Genomic DNA, 26,695 nt, shown 5'->3' with positions numbered 1-26,695 from the left:
CCTCCATATACTGAGTCAGTCAAACCTAATTACCCTTTAATCAGTAAAATCAACACCTGCTAACAGGGTGGGCTCCTTTAGCAAATACTGCTTCCCTTTTCCAGAGTGCTGATAAATTTCCAGGGGCCCTATTACCTCTTTGTCCAGTTGATAAGGAGCTTTGACTGATAATCTGGTAATAGGTTTGGTTATCTCATGCCTATAAGGTAATAGTGGTGAATCTTCCTCTTGGCAGGGGTAGAGGATCTAGGTGATACAGAAATTATATGTAGATGCTAGGAGCTGAGTGTCCTGATCTTTTCTCTTTAAAAATCAAGTCATCCCTGGAGACTCTGGGTCAGAGAGGTCTGGCATGTGAGATTAAAGTTTCGGGAGAAATAACGAGTAGAGGGAGTCATAGATGTTCCCGATCTTTGATCTTGCTTGAGCAGCCCTCCATAGAAAGGCAAGGTGGCAGGGTTGTCTGTGGAGAGCAGGAACGGGGACCTGATCACCTTGAGCCTACTGGACCACAGAGTGTGTCTGTGCTGTCATGTCAACACAGGACCACCACCTTCCTTGGGAGCCAACTCATCTACACCTTCAGTGTAGGTTCTCAGCATGTGAAGAGCAGTTTGTGGTAAGGAGGGTCACTTAGGTGCACTTTAGACTGGAGCAGCCCCTTCTTCACGTGGCCTGAGTGGATGGGGTATGGACAGGATTCAAGCTTAAACACATGATAGCCCCTGCTATGCTCATCCTCATTGTGGCTGGTGAAACTTGAGCAAGGGTGGCAGAGGTGGGTGGCAGTATGGACAGAAAGCAAAGGGGGTCCGAACACTCTTGTTCGGATGCTCTTGAGCCAACTTTTTACAGTGTGGGCCAGAATGGATCTCTGGTGGAAATGATGAACGCAGTATTCATGGCAGTGCTCTTGAAAACGCCTTTCATGTATAATCTGACAGCCAGTCTGATTTTGGTCTGAGATCGGTTGAAACATTGGAAGAAATTTCAACATAAGAACCTCTTTACAAGTGCACACAGCTCTGAAAAATAGAGCCTTTTGGGATGATGTCACTTATGCTTATTCTCAGCTCTAAGGTGAATGTTTTGGGGAAGTTTGGGTTAATTCTGTGTGGATGAACAGGACAGAGGAATATAAACCAGTTGTGCTTTTCACTTGGGTGTTCCTACTGAGGTTATTTTTGCAAGATAGAAGCTGCAACTTTGTTCAACAGCTCTATATGTGCCTGGCTCCATCTGTCCATCCCTGGCAGCCCCACGCTTGAACAGTGCTTGTATATGAGTTATACAGAGACAGCTAAACTGCTCGTGTTGGCTTTATATATCAAAACTACCCTCCCCGTATCTATACTATCAGTCAGCCTCTGCTCTAGCCAGATATATTGGTTGTGTCCATTATTTACACACAAAACCTATGTTTGGGCTGGAACTAATGCTGATCTCTGAGAGCTTTTGAAGAACAAAGCCCAAGATCTCCCTGCTGCACCCAGGGAGATCGGGGTCCACCTGCAAGTCCTCATGACACAGTCCAGTCCACCTCCATGTCTCCAGAGATCAACTGAGCTTTTTCAAGACAGCATTGCTGGTTTGATGCTGCCAGGATGCAGATGGAAATGAGGCAGGATGAAGTCCTGGATGTACTTCCAGCCGAGTTGGAGCCCTCTTTTAACTCTGCAGGGTGAGCAGAGCTTGAGTTAGCACCTAAGGCTGTGCCAGTTGCTAAGGCTGTGCTAGTTGGAGGTTAACTAGTTGGAGGTTAAAGCAACTGCTGTGGAAGGAAACAGATTTTGGGTTTGAACACTGCAGGTTATGAACTCTGTGAAAATCCTCCTCTATTGAGCTGGATGGAAGGGAGAGGTGTCCAGTGGGATAGAGGGGAGCCTGGTTTGTATGGTTTCTGTCGGAAGGGAGGAGGAGGATTTTGTGGGCCGAGACCAGCCCCCGTCCCTCAATCAGATCTAGGAGAGTTTGATTCCTGGGCCCTTGCAAAATCTCCTCTATTGCAGGATCAAGGCTGGAAATATCTGAAGAATTGTCCTGTCACCAGTCTAGCAGAACATCTCTTCTCCCACGATTTCAGCAGCAGCTGCACGTGCCTGTCACTCAAAAAATTCTTGTGAATTTAGGTGCTTTGTTTTGGGCTCCCTCCTTTGAAAATACTGCCCACCCTTCTGTTTGTCTGCACCAGAGAGACAAGATCCCAGGGTGTTTAAAATAATAGCAACTAGGCTTCTCCAAACTAGCTCCCTCAGGGCACCCGAACGCTAGCCCTCTCTTAACTCCTTGCACCTAATATGGCCTGCCGCACTGCTGCTGGACAGCTGCACATTGTAGTCTGGAGCAAATTTGGTGAAGCGATGGCTTTTAGGACCCTGGGACCTCCGCCAAGGCTCAGGTAGGTCTGTCTCATTCGTCAGCCTCACTCAGTCCAGATTCATTCACTCCCAGGGATGTGTGCCTGTGTGTGTGAGCGTTTGTATGCGTGCACTGAATGCTTTTCCTTCCTGGCTGGTCCCTGTGATCCTTTCAAGCAATGTGACTAACAGTTTTCTCCAGGCAATGAGTATCGAATTTGGGCAGAAACTGCTTTCCTTCTCCCTGAAAGAAAACAAGCCGTGAGGATATTTAAGGATGCACTGCCCAGATGTGTCTCCCACCTCTACCTTTCTCGTAGGACTAATGTGCTTGACAGTTTTCAGCAGCTTTGCTAAGACTTCTGCAGACTTCTCAGGTAGGAGCAAAGTGCTGATCCTTTCATATGTTTGACTGCTGCTTATAGATGGGAGCTCTTAATACAGACTGTTCAGGAACAACTCAAGGAAAGTGAATGTGAGCAGGTCTGGGACAGTTCTGCAGGGAGCAATTTTAATTCTTTTAAAATAATCTGATGAAAATAATCTGATGAAAAGGATCTTCCATAAAGGATTTTGAGCATGTTAAAAGACTTTCTCCATAATCCTTACAGAACTATTTCATCAGAGTTGGGTCTGAATAACTGGGAATAAGGAAGGGAGTAATGTTAACTTATGTAAGTTTATAGCAGTTTTGTGCTGTGTTTCTCTGCTAGGTTAGGAGACTGGGAAGGTCCAGGATATAAGTGAAAGCTAACATAGCAAGATCGGAGTATTTTGTAATGGGCCAGATTGCTCTACTCTTAACACATAGCGCCTGATTGTTTCAAAAGTCCCCTGAGCTCAAATAAAGATGTTACACGCTAAGAGTGAATCATATTCTGAGCCTAGATTTGCTTAAACCGGGAGAAAAAAAAGTCTCATTTCTGAAGATGTTGTAAAATGTGAAACTAAAAATGCTCATAGCTCTTGCTTTGAGATGTGCACAGTAGTTAAATACCCTGCACTTTGATGGTGTGAAATTCCATTTAAGTTTTACAATTATATACAGTTGTATCAGTCACTTTAAACTTAGCTTTCTACTTTTTTCCTTTGTGGACGTGCATATGGGTCAGGGCAAATATACTACATCTCATTTTGCAGTGGAGTAGGCATGATTAGTTTGCTCAGGAATAGCTAGTGAGCTATTTGGGATATCTGCTCTAATTTTGTATCTTAGTGTGAAGATCTAGTCTGGCATGTGCTTTAGATGAGTGTTGCAAAGCGCTGTAGTGTACAACAGCTGCCAATTATAGTTTGCTGATGAAAAAGTGTCATTAGCAAGAGCTGAATCTCACAGGACTCTGGTTTCAACACATCACAGCACTGCTGCTTGCTTCTGAGGGGAGTGCATGTGCCTGTGTGCCACTGAGAGATTTGTGTTAGAAAGGAGGAGCATGTGGTGGAGGGGAGGATGCATACAGTAGCTTGAACTCTTTTGCTTAATGTGAGTTGAAGGGGGCTGACTTGCCTGTGATTCAGTCTTCTTTGCAGGCAGATCAGTCCTGGGGGCTGCCATTCAAGGCAGATCTGCCTCTGAATGGGAAGGACTGTGGCACTTCCCTGTTTATAGTGGGTTTTCATCTCATGCTTTCTTTGCAGTGAGCTTTCTCTCATTGCTCCTCCTTGCAACAAGTTAATGCAGAATAGGTGCAGGGAGTGGGCAAGTCAGTGGGAAAAGCTGCAATGTGGAAAGTACTGGTCCTTCTAAAATACAGATACAATGCATCCCAGCCAACCCAGTTGGTAAGTGTTAAAATTTACAAAAGTGTCCCAGAGCAAGAGTACTGCCGCACTGTGTGTTTACGTGCGAGTGCGGCGCATAGTCAGAGGAATGGAAGAAAATTCAATAGGCTTTGGTGATGCTGGCATGGATGGGCAGGGAGGGGAATGCTGTCAATTAAAAAAAAAAAGGATAGGAAAGTTGCTGATAACAAAATAATTATTGTCTGCACTGTTCAACTGTACTGTCACACTTTGGGAGAGGAGAGGTAGCTTAAAAGCTACGTCTGTGGTAAGGTTGTTCTCTGAAGCATGGTCTGTAATCCCAACAGCACAACCTCCCTTGTGTTTCCACAACTGTTGGTGTCTTCTATCAGATCCAAGCTATGCTTCATAATAGCAGGCTTGGCAAATGTCACCAGTCATGTTGGACTGTACGTTGTGGGACAGGAAACGTGATTTGGGGCAGGAAAGGGCAGTAACTTGTGTATAGTGTCTCTAATACTGTTCTGTAAGTTCAGGAGCTGGGTAGCCACAGATGAGAGAGGGTAGGAAAAGGTACAGTGTTTTCCTGATCACACCTTATGCTTCCCCAAAACGTTTAGCAAAGATCAGTGCTAACAGCTCACCCAGCAGTGGTGGTGCAGCCCCGCTGGTCTCTCGCCAGCGCTTGAAAAGCACGCACCCTGGGCTTCTGCCAAGGAGCAGGGGCCCAGATAACCCCTCTTGCCTAATGGGGTGGCTCTTTTGTTACTATTTTGTTACTCCTATATATGGATTGTCAACTGCTATAAGGAATGGAAGGGAGGGGTAGTCTTTTAGCATAATTTGACCATAATGGTCTCTAGCCATTTATTGACTTTTTTCTATGGTTCCTCTCTGGCATGTCTGGAATTCAGCAGAGGAACATCTTTGGGGAGCCCCTATAGCCCCACTATATGCCATCCTACCTAGCAGTGGTGCATCTGAAACATGAGTTGTCTGCAGCTCAAGGAGATGAACAGATTTCTATCGATTGTTGCTGCTGCGGAATGTGAGGCCCGACATGGTCCCGTGAGAGGCTTCTGTAGCAATTCGACTGCTGCTGACATGTTGGAGGGAGATGCCAGAACTCATTGGGATGTGAGGGCTTTTCCAGGTGGCAAATGGCAGTACTCTTTTCAGGAGGCAACTCTTCAGAGGAAAATGATTTTTTTAAAACCCAATCCTATAGACCTTGCTTAGCAGCAAAGCTTTACTGGCTTCTCAGCTTGTTTTGAGTCAGCACTGCCAGAGAGGATCTGCTGTTAGGAATAGGTCATGGCCTTTTTGTGATGGGCGAGACAGAGTGTTTAACTCCAGTTCTGGAAGGAAACAGACTGTGATGGCCAATAAGATCACAGGCAGTTCTGATCTGGTTTACACGCTGCTGCCAGGCAATAGGATTGGCAGAAAGACTTACTGAAAGCCCTGCTGCATACCCCTCCCAGTCCCACAGTGGAGCAGAAGTACCGTCAGGGGTTGTTAGCACGTCCTCCCAGTGCGCTCCCACTGGCTGGGTCTTCAAGGTGTGTGCCTCTTGGCTGCAGGAAGATTTCTTTTTTACGTAGGTTACGGGGAGGCACCGTGAGAAGGGAGGTAGAGGCCGAGAGCAGTGGGCTGCATCACTCACAGCAAGGCAGAGACGAAGCTGGTAGGGATCTGCATGTTGTCAGCTCTCAGGTCTTTGAGTGCATGGTCTCACCATATGGCTCCATTCCTCCTGTTTGAACAGCTCAAACACCACAACCTGAACATGACGAGTGCATGTCGTGCTGGAGACCAGTGCAATCTGAGATGTAAGAATTAAAATTCCTTTTACATGAAGTATTTGAACTATGTGAAGAGTTTTGAAGTTGTTTTCTTTAATAGTTCTTTAAACATTGATGTTTGCAGGAGGGTGTGGGGCGGGGGGAGGAAGCAGGTCGCTGGGGAGAGAGGGGAGTAACCAGGCACTTTGCAACCACTTCTCCTTAAGAAGGCCTGGACTTTTTCTCTGTGGCTACTTGCAGTACAGAGTGTTGGTCTAATCTAGTTCTGTGGTCGTTTCTTGTGCTCAGGGCTATTTGAAGGCTCAAGAATCAGTGTCATAGTATGTCACGTACCCCTTGTGTTCAAGGTGAAACCGGAAGACTGTGATGGGATGTGGGATAAAAGGTTGCTTTTTCGAGTCTCTGTGCTTCAGCTGTAAAACCCTTAACCCTAATCTCTGTCCCAGCAATGAGCTATCTGAAATCCCTGCTGGTTGATGCAACTTCACTTTTGGGTTAGCCCTTCTCTATTTGTGGAGGGTGTCCAAGACAAAGCAATGGCCTACCCCACCAGAGGAAGCTATTGTTCCTGTGCATAAACTGTAGGCCCCGGGAGGCAGTAATCCATTTACAAAGCATAAAGCGTGCTCCTTGGAGTTGCTGGATTAATGAAAATGGGATGAAAATTAGTATTTGGTTCTGAGTTAGAATGCAGGACTTGAAAGTCTAGTCAACAGCTATTGCTCATATCTTATGTGCTGTCTCTAGCTCTAGCCATGGGGTTACTTTTACAGACTCACAGAATAGTTGAGGTTGGAAGGGACCTCTGGAGATCATTTAGTCCAACCCCCTCCTCAAAGCAGGGTCAACTAGAGCAGGTTCCTGGGGGCTGTGTCCAGTTGGGTTTTGAATATCTCCAAAGGTGGAGACTCTACAGCCTGCCTGGGCAACTTCTTCCAGTGCTTGACCACCCTCATAGTAAAAAAATTTTTTCTTATATTTAAATGCAATTTCCTGTTTTTCAATTTGTGCCCATTGCCTCTTGTCCACTAACTGGGCATCACTGAGAAGAATCTGGTCCCATCCTCTTGACACCTTCCCTTCAGATACTTATACACATTGATAAGGTCCTCCTGAGCTTTCTCTTCTCAAGGCTGAACAGTCCCAGCTCTCTCAGCTTTTCTCCAATCCCTAAATGATCTTTATGGCCTTTCTTTGGACTTACTTCAGTAAACCCATGCCTTTCTTGTACTGGGGAGCCCAGCACTGGACACAACACTCCCGATGTGGCCTCACCAGGGCTGAGTAGAGGGAGAAGATCACCTCCCTTCACCTGCTGGCAACACTTTTCCTCATGCAGCCCGAGGTGCTGTTGGTCTCCTTTGCTGCAGCACTGGTGGCTCAAGGGCATCTTGCTGCCCACCAAGACCCCCCGGTCCCTCTCTGCAGAACTGCTCTTCAGCCAGTCAGTCTTCAGCCTGTCCTGGGGTGAGGGGTTGTTCCTTCCCAAAGGCAGGACTTTGGACTTCCCTTTGTTGAACTTCTTGAGGTTCCTGTTGGCCCACTTCTCTAGCCTGTTGAGGTCCCTCTGGGTGACAGCACAAACATCTGGTGTATCAGCCACTTCTCCCAGTTTTATATAAACTGCAGCTAAAAATCAGGCTGTGTAAACACCTGTCAAATTCTGCTATGCTTATGGCCAGCCAAGGTGACCATTTCATTTTCAGATCCATACCTGCAGGGAATTAGGTTTATGTGATTCTGTTGCCATGACTGTTCTGATTTGATCCTCTCCTCAATAACTTTCCCATTCGTTAGCCAGTTTCAGACATACTGGACAGAACAGTAGTGGTATCCAATCTACTTGATTGCCACTAGTTTCATGCTAGTGGAGAGAAATCCTTCCGCTACTGCCAGAGTGCAGAAAAGACTGTGCTGTGAACTGAACCCTTTTCAGACAACAGAGACTGCAGGGCAGCCATGCAAAAAACTTAGGTTTCCAAGCATGGAAGAAGCTTTTATTGGCGCTCACGCTTTATCTGAGAGAGGAGAATCCAGCTGCAGGACACAAAGCTGTAGGACAGAGAGTCTCAGTAGTGCTGCTCCCCCCGGGCCTACTTTAATAGTTGTGTTCTTTGCATTGTTTTCGACACAAGCAGGATCTGAGCAGTGCTTTGCCTAAGGGAGCCTGATCTGGCATCAAGCCAAACAAATACTGCTATATCTCATGCAGGCCCTGCAGGTGAGCCCTGGGTAGCTTTCCAGAGCTCTCCCTGGAGGCTCTTCCTGACTTTGAAGGCACAGGGATCCTTTTTGTTCAAGAATGGCAGGTTTCAAGTGAATGCTGCTTTTGCCACTTCCCTGCTAATTGGCTCAGTGTGTGTGTTTGAGCTGATGAGGGCTGCAGTTGGGAGAGCAAGGGCTCTTCTTTCTCCCTAATTGCATTTAATCAGTCCATAATAAAGGCAATTTGTCTGACAAGTCCATTCACCAAATTATCACCAAAATCTACATGCTAACAGCTTCTGAATGGCTTTAATCAGACTTCCATATTGGTTTTTGGAGTGCTGAATGGGTCAATGGTGTCAAGGGGGGTCCAGGTTTTCCATGTGTTGAAAGCTGTGGGCTGAAAAGGGGGGATTTTCAAGAGAAGGGCAGATATGATTTCTTTTCCAGTGCAGCAGTGTAATTCAGTAAGGAGGCTTGTGCTTTTGCCTGCAGAGGGCAAGCAGCCATGTTTTAGACCTCATTTAAAGACTGCGCCAAACCCAAAGCACCTCCATGTCTTCTCTTGGTGAAGGGCTCTGAAAGATGAGGTTGGATGGACCTCCGGCTACTGCTTGAAGAGGTTATTGCCCCAGGCTGTATTTTCCTTGTCAGCTGGAGGTTACATGCGCCAACACATCCATCACAGCCATGTGAGCTGTAGGTCTCAATTTGGCTTGTTGAAGGAGGTCTGTGCTGGCGTAGAAATTCTCCTTTGCAGAGGTGACAAAGTTTAAAACCTCATCAAAGCCAGTTAAAAGCCAGTTTTGGCTGCTTTTGATCATGTTCTGGAGACCTGTCTGTTGCTGTGCTTCTGGTGAGTTGTATCAGAAAGGTCTGCTGAAGTGAGGGAGGATGGCTGGGTCTGCCAGATGGAGCTGAGTGGTTCTGTCAAGGGGAAGCTATTGGTAAAAGTCATGCTGGTTTTATATCCTGTGTCTCTCTGTCAGTCAATGGGCAGCAGTTTAAAGCCCTTAGGGAGATGAGTCGTGTTGGAGGAGGATGTCAGTGGGAGGATGTCAAGTGCCAGTTCTGGTGCTCTTGGGAGAAAAAAAGGAAACACGGAAGCTAGGAATGTTTCAGTGCCTTAGAGAATTGTTTCCGTTTGTCTGCAGGGGTGAAGCTTTGCAAGCACCAATATACAGGTTAAACGAAGACGCAAATGTGTCTGTGGTCTTGTCCTGAGGCCTGCTCTAGAGAGGATCATGGATTTCCCAAGGGTTATGATAATATTGTGAGGGAGAATTCAATGCTTGGTAACTCTTAAAATGGTCAGTGCTTACTTTTGCCCACAGCTAAGGGGACTGAACTGAGTCTCAGGAAGAGAAACATGTGTTTCTGATTCCATATGTTGGTAGTCCTGTGCTGTGACAAGAGCAGTGCTGTTTTTACTGCTGGGCAAAAGCAGCTGCAGGTCTGTATTTGGGATGCCAGGAAGAGGAAACACTATGAGGAAGGGAACGGTGGGGTTGCTCCGGGTGTGTCTGGTGTCTCGTGATGCCTCTGTGTGAGCCCCCCATATGCAATAGCTTCAAGCTTTGTGCTGCACTGGAGAGCTATGCATATGCACCTGACTCACGTTGCACCGAAATCCACCGGAGACAATAGTAGGGTCTTAAAAAACTCCGAGTTCTGGGCAGTATTGGGAGGCGATCTTTAAAGTGCCCTCAGTTGGCACGACTGAGTGAAACTGCTGCTTTCTTATGGGCTGAACTGCTGCCTTTGTGTATTCCTAGTCCCATCTACTAAATGCTGTGGCTCAATTTCTTTCTCTGTTGTCAAACTACCCAGGCTGTGGGTCCAGGGAAGAAAGAGCTCAGCCAGAAAGACCTGGCTCTCTAGCTCAAGCAAGAAGGGCCCAAGTTTTGCTCGAGGTTGCTAAAGCTGCGGGCTGATATGCATTTATTATCGTGGCAGAGTGGTGTTAAACAGCCTCAGTTTAGCTGCGCATTCTTGACATCCTCAGCACTAAAGGGCAGTAATGGGCAACTCCTCCTGCTGTCTTAGCCATCGGAGATGCCATCAGAGGCCAGGAGACCCCAAGGATCCCAATGCATGTGTGATAACTAGCAAGTTTAAATAGTGTATATACTAAAGGTTGTGGCCCAGAAACTGACGCGCTGATGGAGACTTCTGTTGGTACCAGGAATATGTTATTTAATTAGTAACACAATTACTTTTGTTAATTGATTTTGTTAATTATTAACAAAAAATTCACTGTGGTATTTTTAATTACATGCTTTAAAATATCTTGGGTTGTCAGTTCACAGGAGATTCTGCTTCACAGCCAATCTGTTCTAGGAAAATGTCCTTGCAGCGTTCTTTCTATATCTGTGTGTTGTGTTAGGGATACAAATGTCACAGAATTAATGAAAGCAATTATTTATATCCTCAGGTAAATCTTGTTCCCTGATTTAACGCTCTGTGAAATCAGATTTTTATAAAACGCAAATAGCTTGGGGAATTAAAGGTAGGACTTAGGTGATAAATATATCCTTTTAAAACCGAGATTCTTAAATGCTAAGATTGTAATTTAAGCTGAGGGGGGGCAGGGATTAAGTCTCTACGGGGGAAAAACCCCAACATTTTTGCACTTAGCACTTCTGTTGATCCTTAGGTGATGCTTATTCAAACATGGCCCGATCTCCTGAAGCGCTAGGTGTTCAGAACTGAAAATCGAGCCATGCTGCATTCAGGTGGTTAAGCAGTGATTTAGGTGGCCAACATCAGGAGTGTTTACCTGGCTGCTTTATTTGAGATTGGCTGCTTGCCCTTGGCATGTTTATGCCTGTGTAGACTGAGTTTTCTGCTTTCTATTCCAAGATGGCAATCCCAGTCCCTGTGCAATCCTATTTGAAGCAACTGCCTCTGGTATTTTGTGCTCCTGCCATTCCTCTTTTTTTTAGATAACCAAGACCTTCACAGATTCAGTCTGTTTCCATCTCTTGAAGGTTGTGTGGCTGCCTATAAGAACAGAGCCCATGCTACGCTCAGAGCAGTTCAGAGGATTTTTAGTTGGGTGGTCTTGATGCAATCCTACAGCGTTCCCTGTGTCCTTGCCAGTGCTGTGCCTCGCTGCCCTGGGATGAGGTACTGCCGTTGTCTGGGATTTTTGTGCTCTTTCCAAGAGACAGGCAGGGCCAAATCCTGCTCAGCTGTGAGGCAACTTTGCTGACTTGCAAAGAGCTTTGCAGGGTGCAGATCAGCACAGAACTTGATCCCGCCTCATCTTGATGATTAAAGCTGATACAGAAGTAATACTTTTGAACGCTTTTAGGAGAACAGCTTGAGTTACCGATTGTTATTATTATTAGTTACCTAGCTGCTGCTTTTGCCTGGGGAAAGATGGTGAGATGTGTCTCTCAGGCTGGGTTTGGGCTGATCCAGGTATGCCTATCGCAGCTCCCTAACTGAGGATGTGAGCTCATTCGTAGTAATTGAAGATCGCCTGTCTGCTCTTTCGGGGATGCTTAATGCTTGGCTGCCTGGAACTCCTGCGTGTCCTTTCATGCCGGAGAGAAGCAATGATGGTTTGGCAGCTCTGAGTCACTCTGTAAAAACAGAACGTGGCTAGGCTCTTCAGACGTACCTTGTGCCCTTGTAGGTGCTATGCTATCAGTATCGATGGGGCTCCTTTGGATGTGAAGTATTGCTGTACAACATTCGCTCCTGCCTCCAGCTGGACCCTTGCATGGCAAACCGTCCGAGTAGTTCAGCTTCAGAAGTATTCCTGAATTAACCGATGGCTCTAGCATACAGCAGAAGAGTTTGGAGTAGATGGGACACAGCAGTGGCCATGCTTTCGAAATGGAGCTGCTAGTTTAAAATCTTCAATGCTGAGCTGTGAGTTGTGAGGTGAAGGGGAGAGACCGTAGACCGGTCTCTCATGCAACTCCTTTTTCCTTATGGCTACTCTGCACCCCATATCTGCAACTCAGGCTGAATCAGTTTAGAAGGGCAATGGCAAATAATACTGGCTGAGGATGTGCAATGCAGTAGTCTTAGATCTTCGCTCCTGCTGACCTTGCTGCTGACCATGCTTGAATTTTTGAAGCCAAAAGTGATGGGAAAGATGCTAAAGAAGGGTTGGACAGTGGTAGCTGGGGGCCAAGTAGGACAGAGGCTGGCACCGAGGTGCTCTCTGAAGAAGATCTTGGTACTGTAAATGCGTAGTCTGGACACTTCAGTTGTGGTGGGCAAGGGAGATCCACCTCCTGGCAAAGTATCCGAGATCACTTACCTCAGAGGAAGAAAGGTGCAAAACAAATTCCTTTTTTTAATGTTATAGTAAGAGGAGAAAACTTATAAACCCAGAGACACTAGCCAGCAGAGACACTTTCCCTGTAGCCCATAAAAACAGTAGGACTGCAAGGGTGTGGGAATGGTCTGTGTTCAGATGAGTTGTACTAAACCTACAGGAGACCAGGTACCCGACAGCGCTGCTTGTCCAAAGGAGCTGTACAGACCACCTACTCTGAGGCCCACTGTGTGATTGTGTTGTTTGATTTTGATCCGCTATCAGATTGTTTCTGCTTGTGGTTTTGCTGCTATGATATTATTGACGTCTTGTGTTAGCCTCAAGAGTTTAAAATGGGCTTGCACTCCAATAGGTAAACATAAAAAAAAAACAGTGGCAGGGGGATTTTCTGCTTATTTTTCCCCGGGATTTTGGTATCACACTGTTTGCGGGCCTGAGTGACCTGCTGTCTGTGTCTGGGACTTGGGAGCTGCAATCGCTTTATTCCTTGCTCTCCTGTGCTGATATTAAAGTTGCTATATGGTAGAGACTATTCCTGGAATTTCCTTCCTGTGTTTGCTGTATTTTGCAAAAGCTTCTGCCTGGCACATTTTTTCCCTTGAAGCTGTGCTGGGCCAAGAGTACAGACATTTAGTGCAGTTAGGCTAATAGGCAGTAACTTGAGCTGCTGTGGCTGGATTAGGTTCAATTTTGGGCCGCTGTCTTTAGAAACTCTCTTACGTCTGTGGGCTGTGTGGGGGCTGCGAGTGCAGTGCTGCTGTGGCCCTGGAGACATCCGCAAGATGCCACGGAACAAAATTCTGCACTTTGCTTTTGAAAAAGTTTAGCTTTTGTGTGGAACTGCCTACGTGCAGAGAATAGCACAAAAGCTGCAAATCAAGCACTGGGAAATTAAGAAATGGTAAAATTAAGGTAGTTTGAGCGACTTGAATCAAGCCCTTCAGGCACTGACATTATGAATTACTCTTTAATGAGCACACAGTGCTCTCTTTCCCCCTCCCGCCCCCGCGCTTAGGACTCCTGTATTGTCCAGTGCACCGGGCAGCTGCCTCACACTTGATCATTTGTTTTATCTTCCTGGTTCAGTATGGCCCTAGGGCCTTATTTACCCTATGTTATTTAAACCCTAGTCTGCTTGTTGCAAGTGCCTTACAAATGGGGCTGTACCTACCTGCCTAGCCCTCCTGGAAGGGGAGGCTGCAGCATTATCTGCATTGCACAGGTGATGCTAATCTCTCTGCCTGAGAGCCTCAAGAGCTCTCACTGACTGCCCAATCTGAAGCAGCAGGGACCTGATAAAATTTTCAGAAGCTGTTCAGCTTTTAATAACCTTGTCTGGTAGCAGCCCATGCCCTTACCCACTTTCTCAAGCTGTAACAGGCAGGAAAAAAAAATTGTGCCATGCATGTGCGAAGGAGTTGCACAGGTTAAAATGCGCATCGCAGTTGCAAAGTCAAGTGCACATTACTAAGGAAAGGCAAAAGTTATACCCATGTTTTATATGTAAAATAAATTAAAGGTAGATACCACAGCAAGCTTTCAGTTATTGGCAGATATGCTCTGAACCCATGAAGTGCAGGTCCAAGAAGGCTCTAGTTTTGTATAGTTTTTTTCTTAGAGCAGTCATGCTTTGAAGGTTACTATATTTGGGATGAGATAAGAGTACTTAAAGTACAAATTTGGGGTCAGTTCTTGAAACGCACACCAAGAGATCCTTGTAAATGAGTTTTGAAGACACTTCCCCTCAAAAGTTTTTGTTACTGTCTCATTATAAGGGGAAAAAGACATAAACATGTCTTCTGAAAGGCACAAAAAGATCTACTTGTGTAGGTAATATAACTAAAAATAGAGCCATTGGGATTTGCCCAGTTTAATTTCTCTCTGGATTTTTGTGTGTAACCCTTTGGATCTGACTATTTCCAAAGCACATTGGTCTCTTCATGTATCTTTTGTATAGGGGTTGCATCTCTTGTTAACGCTGTTTGCTTCCCGGTTTATGTGCTCGAGCTGTATTCCAGCTCAGAGCGGTTAAAGCTTTATAAAAGTGAGTCGAGCAGGGAGGTGGCTCCACAGCTGATGATGAGGCACACACATCTGTGACCCACGCTGTGCTCACATGTTTAGTTTATTGTTAGCCTCACAATAAAGGATAGCACTGGTTTTTGTTCTGCTAAACAGCTTTGATGGAATGAATTGTATAGCAGAAAGAATAGACGAAAGGCGAGCTGTTATTTGCCAAAATGCTCTTTGTCTTAGCTGCGGTTGTGGGGGACGCAGAGCTCCCAGAAGAAGATAGCGTCTCTTCGGTGGCAGCCAAGAGGACCTGATGCGTTGAACAGGCAGGCAGAGACAGAGGTGCTGGAAAAAGAAGGGGTGGAAAACTTCTTCGACTCTTCCTGCCTTTTTGGTTTGCTTTTCCTAACTGGCAGCCCTAGGCTTTTGCTTGGACCATGTTGCAGGATTGGTGGCTCTGCTATACCAATGAGTTGCACAGTAAATGTGGTTGGAGCTGGTTAGCTTTGATTTGCCTCGGAGTTAGCAAGCGCAGAGAGCAGTTGGTGCTTTTTGGCAGTGCAGTAGTCCTCCCTCTAGCTGATGGCCGGAGTGTAAAAGTCTATCATGAGATGCAAGAAGCTGAATGCTTAGTATTAGGCAGTTCATTTTTCTTGCTGGATAAATGAAAATCACTTTCTCTCTCTCTTTTTTAAATTTCTTTCCTTATTTTTTTTTAACTCTATCCATATAATTGGGGTGCACAGGGTTCAAGTTCAAACTGATAAGATTATTTTGCTTCCCTAAGCTGCATGACAATGCTCCCCTTGGCAAATTGAGCCATGGACATCCTTTCCCTGTAATGGGAACCAATCTCATTAGAAACAGAGCTGGATTAGCAAAGAGTCCCGTCTACCATACAGATACGCATTCTGACCCCAGCAGGCTTTAAATGGCTTTTGTTCACTTCAGCATCTTCTGCATTTTCCTATCGCCTGCATATCAGTGTGATGGAGCTGATGGCAATTGTTTCTGCTGAAGGAAAGCCTGCTGGGGGAAGGAAAGGAAGTCAGTTGGGCAGTGTGGTATCCCAGTATGTCTTGTACTCGATATGAGTTAAATAAAGTGAGACATTGACTTAAGTCAAGTGATTTTTCATACAGAGTACAAGACTGATTAAGGTACCTGTTGCAGGACATTAGAAATTAAGAGCCCCTCTTCACTGGTTTGACCTGTGAGACAGAAGCAGAGCCTCTTCTGCCTCTTGGCATTGCCCTCTTCTACAGATTAAAAAAACCGATGCAAACAAAAAGGATGTGTTCATACCAACCTCACTGATGTCTGGACATGGGGAGCTAACTCTTCCTGTTCGAGAAAAGAAAGAAAAACCTCCTCACTGAAGACCTGTGTTGGTTCCCTCTGTCCTTCTCAGTGATGGCTGCTGGCTCTTGCTGAGTGTGGACCATCTAAGTTGCTTTATCAGGCAGCTGATAAAAGCATGGGGCTGAGGGCCTTGAGCTGCCTCTGCTTGCGCCAGTGCTGTGTGGGAGCAGCGTGGCTGGGCGTGCGGCAGGCTCTCAGGGGGTGCTCTGGCTCGGGAGCAGTGCTGAGCTGTGTGGGTGCTGCTGCCAGAGATGCTTGGTGCACGCTTGTGTTGGCCCTCGCCCGGTGCTGGTGTTGTGAGTGCTGCTGTTGCCTGGCGTTTGCTTGCTTCCCTTCTGTACGCCCTCATGTTCGGCTTTAGGGACCCAGTTTTTATTTTTATATCTATAAAATATTCTCTCTCTCTCCTTGTGTGTATGTGTGTGTGTGTGTGTTGTGTGTATATATGTATATATACATATACACAGTATACACTTGTATGTATACACGTATATATACACACACACACACACATATAAAAATACATTAAAAAATATATTTTTTTCCTCTCTATATTAGCTGCAATTTTTCCTCTTTCTGAGATCACCCAGCTCTGAGGAGTTAGAGAAACAGCCTGGGCTGGTTCCAGCTGCTCCCATGAGACGTAGCCATGCTAAGGATGCGAGGAGGGGAGAATCCCACAACTTCCTGGGTTAAGAGCTATTTTCTGGTCCTCAGGAGAGCTGCAAGGGGGCAAGGATTTCCCTGTCTGTGGGGGTATGTTTCTCTGACTTATCTTGGAGGCATCGCTTGGACCTTGACTCCTGGCTGGAAGTCCATGCTTGAAGCAGCCTGGGAGGGAGAGCAGACTGAAGACAGTGCTGGGAAGTGGCACCAGTGAAAGAATGAGGCTGGCAGGGAGGTAGTGGCCTGTCAGGACTGTATTTTATCTGTGCTACTACTGCTACAGTTATTGTAGTAATTTGTTGCTATTGATTAGCCTGGAGGCTAATGCTTGAGTCATTTGAGGAGTCCTGACTTCTGTGGGTTATTTCATTTAAAGCAGTGTGGCTGTTCACATGAGGGAGAGTTGGTTTCTCTCTATGTCCCCTCCTGATGGATATGAAGTGGCTTTTTAACCCTTGTTCTTGCTAATGGCATTTATTTGATCAGGATAATTAACACTGCTAAGCCATAGTTTCTGTCTCATCAGCCAGGCTGTAAATAGGGGTTTTACGTCGCTGGAGAAACAGATCTGCATTATGTTCTTGTTACATTTCTGGATATGTTTAAAGATTTCTCAGAAAGATCAGAACAATGAAACGCTCCTTGACAATAGCAATCTTTTCTTTGTGGTGCAGTCTGAACAAACATTCAGATCCTTTCCTTCTGGGATTGCTCATTTCCTCTTTCTCCTAAATTAAAAACAATAGTCCCCCAAAAGCACAACTGCTGCAGCACGGTGGCCGAGCCAGCCTCTGTCACCCTATCAGTCAGGCCTTGCGTGGAACATTGTTTTCTGTTTTTTCCCCCCTAAGTTGCAACTCGGGGGAAAAATAGAGAGAAAGCAACAAAGAAACCCTTTTTATAGGCTGTTTTAGTGCTGTCAAAAATAATAACTAATGCCCACCCTGAATTTCGCTCAGTGCCTTTTCCAAAGGCTTCCATCCTTTATACTCATGGGGAGAATGAGGCACATGGAAAAGAAATGACTTTCGCCAGAATGTAATATCATCAAGCAAACTGGAGGTGCAACCCTTGAGTCTTCTCAAGGCTGGGGAGGGCAGTAGCCCCGGGCCTGGTTCGACTGTGAGGGGAGCCTGTGATTAAAGAGACTGTGGCAGGCCTCCTGCGTGTGCCACCTACACAGCACTGGAGTCACCACAAGAGCTTGGTGCCTGTAGGACTGAGCCTTTAGTGTCTCTGCACCTCTGTTTCCCTGCTTGACCCTTTTGATTACAAGTCTCCTGAGACTGTTTTGTACTGTAGCTTGACTCCTTGGAGGTATTTTAGAGCCCAGCTCCTGTACTTACCCCAATTGTGATGACTTCCAAATTGTTTTGGGGCTGGGGGCTTGTACTACCCCCTTAATAGTGTTGCCTCTCTGAAGACTTTCTGATACAGAAAGGTTAAGTGAAGCATGATTGATAGCACAAGCCTTTCCCCTCTCATGGACACTGAGTGCTAAAGTCATTGGTAGGAGAATAAAAAATTTAGGGATGCAGCTTGATAGGTCTGAACCTTCTTATTTCCCTTGCAGGGAGGTTTCTGTGCAGCACAAAACAACTTGTGCTTTTGGCTGGGGAAAGGCTGTGAATGGGAAGGCTTGTGCCAGCGACGTGCTGCCCCCACAGCTCGTGCGGGAGGGGGCAGGCAGTTTGCCAAGCAGGGGCAACTCGGTCACCTATGGTGGTGTGCCCTAAACTGAAGCTGGGTCGTTTTTTAATAGCAGGGTTATAGCTGGCTCTTCCAAACTCCCAGCTGCAGTTGCGAATGTGTACGGGTGTATACACATACAATGTATGTGTGCGTGCATATCTATATCTTTTCTCTAGTCTTAAGTTGGTATAGGTCTGTCTGCTACTTTCAGAAGAGTTTTTTTACCTGATTCTGTTTGTGATTAGTTGGACGAAGTTACTCCTGGAAAGGATTCCTTCATTTACCCTTCCGATCTCCAAACATCGAGGTAACCTCAAAAGGAGTATACAGAGGTTTTACTCACATCTGCAATGCTTGCCAGCAAATCTTCTTGTTAAAACACTGTTTCAGCAAGTTGCTAGCCTGTCAGACCTATGGTGGCTGCCCGCCTGTGCCAGGCAGCAGAGCTGAAGAGGGATGAGGTTGCAGCTGCGGCTGACGGGAGGATTTTCTTTCAGCCTGGCTTGATGACAGAGGGCTTTGGCATGACCCCCTCCAGTGTCTCTGTGCCTCCCTTGCAGAGGTGGCAGGGAATGAAACACTTCCACCCCTTTCTTTACCACTGGGGCTGTTTCCAGCCCCATCCCTTCTGCTCCCCAGGCCAGTGTTTGCTTGATCCAGATTTTACACGTTGCCTTCCAAAGGGGCAAATCAGCCCAGCACATCTGGAGCATAAGAGATTTCAGAATTGGCTTTAACCTGAGACCAGTCCGTCCGTGCAATGATCTTCTGTTCATTTAAAAGCTACTTTTCTGCTGTGGGGTTAGGGAGGGCTGCAGGATGCTGTTAGCGCTCCATGTGAGATGTTCCCCAAGTATCCATGCCTGTTGGATGCCAAATTGCATTTTAAGGCCCCTCTCAGCCTTTCGGTGTTGAGAATATACAAGGATGCAGCTCTAGAGTGTATAGACATTGGGGTGTGCTGGTCCAAGGGGCCCAACCTAGAAAACGGTGGAGCAGGATGGAGGCTGGCTAGATGTTTAACTCCATGTTTCAGGGCCTGTGTAGCCTGTTTCCTAGCACGGTTTTCTGGAGGATATCAGAGCTGCCTCCATCCCAACCCTGTGCTGTTGGTTTAATCGCAACGCTGACAGATGTGGAGGAAGCCCTGTGCTTTTCCCTGAATGCTTGGCCTGGTGGTGTTGAGGCGAGAGTGAGGTCAAAACCCTTTTCTGCTCTTGAAGGAATGGCTTTCAAGGGGCAATAACTTTCCATTTAGGGCTTTCATTTCCATTGGTAACAATGAGCCTAATTTGCATTGTAGAGAAGCTATCATATTAATGGGGCCTGGCTCTTGTGATAGCAAAGCTCAGCTGTGCTCCAGCCCCCATGGAACATACAGCGAGGGGAAGAGGGTCAGGAGCTTTCTTAGACATTAGGAATACGGAAGGCACGCTTTTCACGAAAGAAATCTTCGGAGGGAGAAGCGGGGAAATTCCCTATCTGATGGTATATTTAGAAAGATGCAGAGCATGGAGGAAATCAGTGGACACAGGTGGAAAGTTATTCTCCTGGGTCATCATCTGTCTGAGTCTTGCCTGGCCACATGGAGTAATTTAGTTACATAGAATTGATCATCCACGGCTGTACAGACATTTTACTGTTGAGAATAAATACCGGTAGTATGATTTTGCAGATGGGGAAACTAAAGCACAGATCAAGCCATCAGCAGTGGGATTCCTTTGCACTTAACTATACCAAAGACACCTTCACCTCACCTAAATGTGCCTTTTGACTTCTGGGGATGCTTCTTCTGACCTGCATTACATCTGTATCTGAGTAGGCACCCTAGGATTGTTGGTTCCCCTCCATTTACTCATAGGTTGTCCAGACAGCTAGCTTATAATAGACAGATCCTGCTTGAAATCACTGAGCTGGGCAGCAGTGAAGCTGACATCCTGACTTGCAGCCTGTCTGTGCCACATTTAGTTCTTGGCACTTTGCTGATATGCAGTGGAGATACTTCCTAACAGGATAGTGAGGTAGGGAACTGGGATACCCTCCGTTAGCATCCTTACAAATACAGTTTACACAGTGGATTGCTCGCCTTGGAATTGCTCCCTTACCATGAGGACTGCTAGATAATACTCCCTGCAAAGGGAGTCCTCTAGGACTTTGTTTCCTTTCCTCTCATGGACTCAAGCTTATCTGCCTCAGACTCTCTGCAGCCTGAGGACATCCATGTAACAAGCCTAAGGAGCAAACCTGGAAGAGACTTGACTTTAGTGGCTTAAGATTAATGCATTAGTATTTTTTTGGCCTACTTTTTCACTTTGCAGCCTAGTGACACTCATTAGTTGTTTTGATGTGTGTGCCATCTTCTATCCTTATAATTGCTGTGCCTCTTTCTGCGAGCAGAATGGCGTTCGTTCAACCTGGGAATTTGTTTTCTTGGGCGTTGCAAAACGAACTAGGTATAAATGCTGCAACTAGGAGGTGATGGGCTAATGTCATTAGTCAGTGGGAGAAAACATTGGGGTCAGTGGGTTGGATAATGAAATCTGAAGATAATTTTGATGTGCCAGATGGCCTGGCATAGTGGTTGCCCTAATTTGGAAGGAAGGAGAGCCGATAGTATCTTGGAAGAACAAAAGCTGTAGCAAGAGGCATGTGGTTTCTCTGAGCTAAAAACCTGTTTGTGTGATGTCCCAGTTCGGGATTCATCCAGGCCTGCTGTCTTTTTTTGGCCTTTTGGGCCTGTTTTGGGCAGAAGGCAGCCAGTAAGTGAAGGCCTCCAGTAAAAGTTAACGAGGCATTGACAGTACACTGCTGTGTTTCTAGGACCAGTGGCCCTACAAGAAGAAATAATCCAGACACCTCACTTGTTTGGAAGGGGCTAATAATTTAAATATCTTTGTTCTGTAGGGCAGGTTGTCTTCATGGCATCCCCTTTCTGACAAATGTAACAGTTAAGATTCAAAAATCCTAATATTTGTGGTTTTGGGGACAAGATTGTATACTCTTTCAGTGTAATGCTTTATTTGGGCTCAGCTTCTCGTTTTCTGGGGTGATTCCTTTCATCCCCACTGAAGTAGGAAAAAAACCCCAGCAGTTATGGGGCTAAAAAATAAAATAGCTAAAAATAATAATCACGGTTTTCAAAAGTGACCCCTGAGATAGGAAAGCTTTTTCCTCTTGGCCCAACCTGAGATACTTTCAGCAGATTCTGCTTTCAGAGAGGTTTCTCCCTGGCCATGTTCACTTCAGTTCATCTCTAGTGTGCTTTGTATTGGGCAAGCAAACTGTAAATCGAGGCACTTCATGTCCTGGATCTCTCTGCAAGACTATGGCTTGAGTGATTCTCCAAAGGTAAATGGGAGAAAGTTGGGTACAGTCCTCCGCCTTCCTGTTTTGCTCCATGCTTGACACAAACACTCGTTCCTTACCTTTCTCACCTACCCCCACCAATATTTTTTCCAGGAAATGAACAATGAGCAGAGTTTTCCAAGCTTGGCTGTATTGCATAAAACAAGAACAGAGGAAATCCAATTGCGTATGTGGCCACCTTACCTGGCAGCACTCTGATGCTATTTTTTTTCTTTTTAGTGAGCACGAGGTGCAGGAAGAGGCCAGTGCTGGGCTCTTGGCCGTAGCAGCAACTCTACTGATTAGTGCTCAAGCTTGGAGCAGTCTGATAAAAGCTCTTCATTCTTTAAAGCAGTGTCCAGAATAGTAGCCAGACTCATTTGGCTGTTAAATAATAAAATGTGTACTCAAGATAAAAATCCTTATTGAAAAATGTGCTTGTAGCTGGGACGCAGCCAGCCAGCGCTCTGTATCGTCTGCTGGGAGGGAAAGGAGGAACGTTTTCTTTGTAGTAATTTGGCATGTTTAGTTTTATGAAAGCTTAATGGGCTAGATCTTTGGTGAATGTAAAATAACATAGGTTTGACAGCAGCGATGCTGCATTGATAATGATTGCCTTGTGTACAATCAGAGTAGCTCAAGAGTATAAATTACTGGATAAACATAGCTGAGCCACTCTCCTAGGATCCTTTATTCTCCCCTTAGAACAATATGGGCTCTAGTTTCTCAGCCCTTATCTGGAGTCTTATTGATATCAAACCTAGCATTTCTTTTTTATATATGCCAAAAATGCCTTTCTCACTGCAGCACTTCAAAACCATACATACAGTTCAGCCACTGCCAAGGTAATGTCTTCCTAAGAGTGCACAGTGTGTTGGAAGTAAAATTTAATGTGAAAGCATTAATCTGGCAAGTGTCTTCCTCCTCCTGCAAAGGGCTTAGATTCAGCTACTGAAATGGCCTCAAGAAGGGGACCCAACTGCCAGGCGGTCCAAAGAGCAGAGGCACTTAGCAGCGGCAGGGAAAGTCCCCGAGGAGACGCAGCTGTGGGGGAGGCCGCTATAAATCACCGTGGCCCCAGCTGCCAGGCAGAGCAGAGCGGAGATTGATGGGGTGGGTGGGGGAGCAGAGGCAAGGAGAGTTCAAGCATCACCCTGACCCGCATGAGGGGAAAATATACCCAACCCTCAGCAAGGTCTGATTGAAGCCTACTGTTCCCCTAAAGGGGAAAGGTCAGGCTCTGCTTTGTCAGGCGCCCTCAAACAAAAACCCTGTTTATACAGGACCCACCCTCCTACCTTGTGAGGTGGAGGGTAAATGGGCTTGGAGACGTTGAATGCGCTTCTATCCAGTAACATTTGTGTCAAAGAGCAGTGGCTATTCAGACTGGGCTGGCAGGGTAAAACTCCACATAAACATTAACTGGAATTAGTCTAAGTGCTATATTAATGATCCAGAGGAGATGGTCTTCAGCATCTTGGTTTCTCCACAGCAGTGGTGGGATATGTTGGAGGGTGGCAGCTGTGGCCAGCACACGCTTGAAATTAGGCCTGCCGTGGGGTGCTGCAGTGCATATCCCTGCACAGTTGCAGGTTGAGTGCAGCGCCGGGTGCTCCTGCTGCCTGGGAGAGGAGGATTTCTATGCTGCTTTGCCAGCTCTGTGCCACATGTACCCTGCTGGCTCAGCTGGAAGTGAGATGTAAATATATCACGTGTTGGGGTTTCGTAGTCCAAGGGACAGTCTTCTAGAGCAGAGGTGTCTGACCTGCCAACACTGGAGGTCTCTGCCAGAAAAATTCACCTCCGCTCCCAGGCATCCTCTTTCTGGAGGGTCACCTGACATGTGGGTAGGGAATAGCTGCCAGCCAGCTGAACTGTTGCGGTGACCTGCTCCTTGTAACAGCCTTTCAGTAACTGTGCCCCCTGTGACATGACGGATGCTTGTCTAAGCGTCGTGCGATACAAATACAAGAGCCTGTCACAAGCGTATGCCCAGTTACATGACAGAAATACGGACATTGGAAATCAGATATGACGTCCAAGTCCTATCCTGCGTCTGGTTTGTGCTCCCCTGGTTAGCAATGCTGTTTGAGAAGCGAGGCACTGAACATGGAAGCCTAGAGGAGACCGTGTGACTTGGTCCAGCCAAAACTTGGGCATCTCTCCTGTTTACCAAGAAAAACCAACTAGCAGTTCAGGAGCCAATTCATATGTGTCTTGGATGTTCCCATCACAAGAGCGGGGGTATGGAAACATTTTCAGCCATCTGATTTTAGTGTACCACCACACGTCTATCAGAGCCCTTCCTGCCTCTTTCCAGCCTTTCCCATCCCCTTCTGCCCTGACACAGAGGAGAAGCTGAACTGAGTACAAGCTTGGCCAGGCGTGGGCAGTCTGGTACCCCTGCTCTGCTCCTGTGTGACTTTTATCTATTGGAAAGTTACCAGTATAGGTTACACTGATTAACGGCCCAGTAAATTAACTGGCAGCCGCTGTAGGTTGCTTTGTGGTTGATGATTGCAAAGAGCTGTTGGACTGGAAAAGCATAACAAAGTGCCAACTTACTAGGCTATGACGGTGCCTGCTGTATGCCAGGCATTTTCTGAACAGGAAAGGAAACAAAGGCATTTCACTGAGCAATGCTGACTGACTCACATCCAGGGTGGAGGGAAAGGAATAAAGGCCAAAACTAGGGGGAAAAAACAAATGTGTAGTTTGAACACAAACTTGACATTTGAAGAAAACTCTTCGTATAACGGAGTCTTCGCCACAGGATTGCAGCTCAAAATTGTGTTTGGTTCGATTTTTACAGAGTTCGATTATATACTTTTCCATGTATTGTAGAGAAAACCAAATTCTGCCCAAACCTCAGTCTGTGAAAGTCTTTCTCCTGCTTTTTCTTCTCGGTTTAAGTAAGGCAGCATAGGTGCAACTGAAGAGAAAGTATAGGCTGTAGCTCTGCCAACTGCTGCTTGGGCACCAGCTTTTCCCAGCTCTCCCAGAGTCACTTTCTGATCAGTAAGCAGAGAAAAGGCTAGCAAATATGGCCTTAAAATATTCCCTCTACATAATAAATGAACTGCTGATATCAGAAGCAAAAAGTTGTAGTTGTCCTGTGACAAATCTAGGTTCTGGTCTGCGTGGGAAAGGAAAAGTGCCATCAAGAAAGAGAAAAATTAGACTAGCTGATTACATGGTGCGTGAAATAGAAGATATAAAATATTTTTTAAATGCCACCAAGAACCTCTCCTCATCTGCCTGAGACATTCATTCAGCTCCTTTATTTGAACCTCATTATTATTTTTTCTCTGATTTTGTAAAAGGAGCTAATGAGGCTTGTCTGGGTTGTCTAGATATTACAGGAAATACAGCAAAATACCTCGCTCTCCTCAGGTCTGAGGTAGTTGATTGTGTGCAGAGGTTGCTTTGTAATGACCTGACCCTTCCTGGACTGGGGAAGTGACATTTAGCTTCCCTCCACCTTTGCTGTTTTTTGCATGTCCTTGCTGGGCAATAGGGAGGGAGAAGCAGCCTTGGAAGTCAGTTCATCCCAGCAATTTTCAAAACACCCAGACTGTATGTAGGATCTTAGATCTTGACTTCTTGATTAATTTTGGTGGGAAGTAAGGACTTTAAGCAGGACTCAAGAGCCTAAATATTGTACTGAATCTGGATCTGAGCCCATATCAGCGGAGGTCACTGCATGGTTTTCCTTCCCAGTGACTCTAATGGGACAAAACTTCACTGTGGGAGTCTAATTTTACAGAACAGGAAATCTGGCTTTAGGACTTCTGTGATTAAAAAATGCTACAGCATTGTAATGCAAGATCTTCCTCTGCTGGTTCAAAGCTGTTAAAACAGAGTTTGATAGATTTAACTTTATATTCATAAGAGCTGTGCTGTTCTGCAGTCAGGGGCAGAGGGAAATGCCTGCAGCAGTTGTGGAAGAGGCCATAGCAGATGGCAGGTTCCCAGCTGCTGCCTGGCACTGTGGCTCTTTCCCCACTGCTTGCCGTGTTGTCACTCTGCCCACCATGGGAGAACGTCTGCCTTCCTGTGAGAAGGCTTCTGTATGGGGATGTAAGACGCCTGAGAAGTTTAAATAGATGAGAAGTGCTGCTGATTTACCTGGAGCAGCCATGAAATGCAGTATTTCCTGGGGAGGAGCAGTCTGACCAAGGCAATGTGGAGCAGATGTTTTGGAGGGGAGAGCCAGAGAGACAGCAGGGCAAGTGTCTGCTCACTTGGTGGGTGTGAGGGATTCTTCAAAGAACAGTGAAAAACCAGGAGTGTTTTACGAAGGACATCTCTGTGACCTTCCGCACATGTTGTACCTCCAAGGTTGTTGACCAGTAGGATGCATTCTAGGAAAATAATGTTACCTTTACTGTTATGTTGAATCTGAGTAATCTGAGTCCACCATCTCTCTGCCAGAGTGTATCTGCTAGTGCTAGCTCCATGCTACTGGGTGCAGTCGGTCTTGTGGGTGGCCATCAGACCCCAAAGGGCTCTGACTGAAAGAGTAGGAGTGTATCCACTCGGAAATGAGGTGCATTGGCAATGCTGCTTGCGTGCTCTATGTTGGCAGGTCAGATAAAAGCTATCATCTCTGCCTACGGGCTTCTTTTCCTTCTATCCATAGACCATCTCGGCTGCAATGGCGGTGCCACTACTCGGAGTGAAGTAGCAGTGTAAATGCATTCCAAACCCAGTGGCTCCAAGGGAAGATATTCAACAGGAATCTTTCCCTGAGTCTGGGAGAACTTTGAATTCAGCCCTCAGTTTGTCTTCCCTATTCACTCAGTCCTTTAGCTTTACCCTTGAAAGATTAAACACTGTTCTTCTGTTTGGGAGGCCAGAAGAGTTTGAAATACTGAAGGAAAGGAGAAAAACATCCTACTGGCTAACCCAGCAGATCTTTACTTAAACACAGTCATGCCTCACATGGGTTTATGTGAAGAAAAACTTGCAGCCCTCATGTTTTGCCTTGTCTTTGCATAATGAGACACCAAAATATTGCTTGTCTTAGTTAAACAGCATAAATTGGCTGTGATGAATTGCATTTGTGCCTGTTCCTGATGGGTTTAAGGTGCCTATTTCAAGTGGCCAGGAAGAAAGATGAGTGTTTACATCTCATTTAAATGGCTAGCACAAGCTCTTTGCCCCCGAGTAGTCCAGATTAGCACATGGCCGAGAGAGTTCTGGCACAG

At 46.1% G+C, this 26,695-nt stretch overlaps 1 protein-coding gene across 4 annotated transcripts in view; it reads left to right on the top strand.

Moving 5' to 3' along the window:
• The first annotated feature begins 2,424 nt into the window (after positions 1–2,424).
• EVA1A (eva-1 homolog A, regulator of programmed cell death) overlaps positions 2,425–26,695 on the top strand; it is a 210,796-nt gene continuing 186,525 nt past the window's right edge. For all 4 annotated transcript variants that reach the window (XM_068937026.1, XM_068937027.1, XM_009686340.2 and 1 more), the window contains exon 1: positions 2,425–2,734. In XM_068937026.1, the coding sequence (XP_068793127.1) occupies positions 2,635–2,734 (100 nt within the window). In that variant the 5' untranslated portion in view covers positions 2,425–2,634. The remainder of the gene's footprint in view (positions 2,735–26,695) is intronic.

Source organism: Struthio camelus, chromosome 3 (assembly GCF_040807025.1).
Source record: "Struthio camelus isolate bStrCam1 chromosome 3, bStrCam1.hap1, whole genome shotgun sequence".
Classification (NCBI taxonomy): Eukaryota; Metazoa; Chordata; class Aves; order Struthioniformes; family Struthionidae; genus Struthio; species Struthio camelus.
This window is presented reverse-complemented; position numbering and strand designations above follow the sequence as displayed.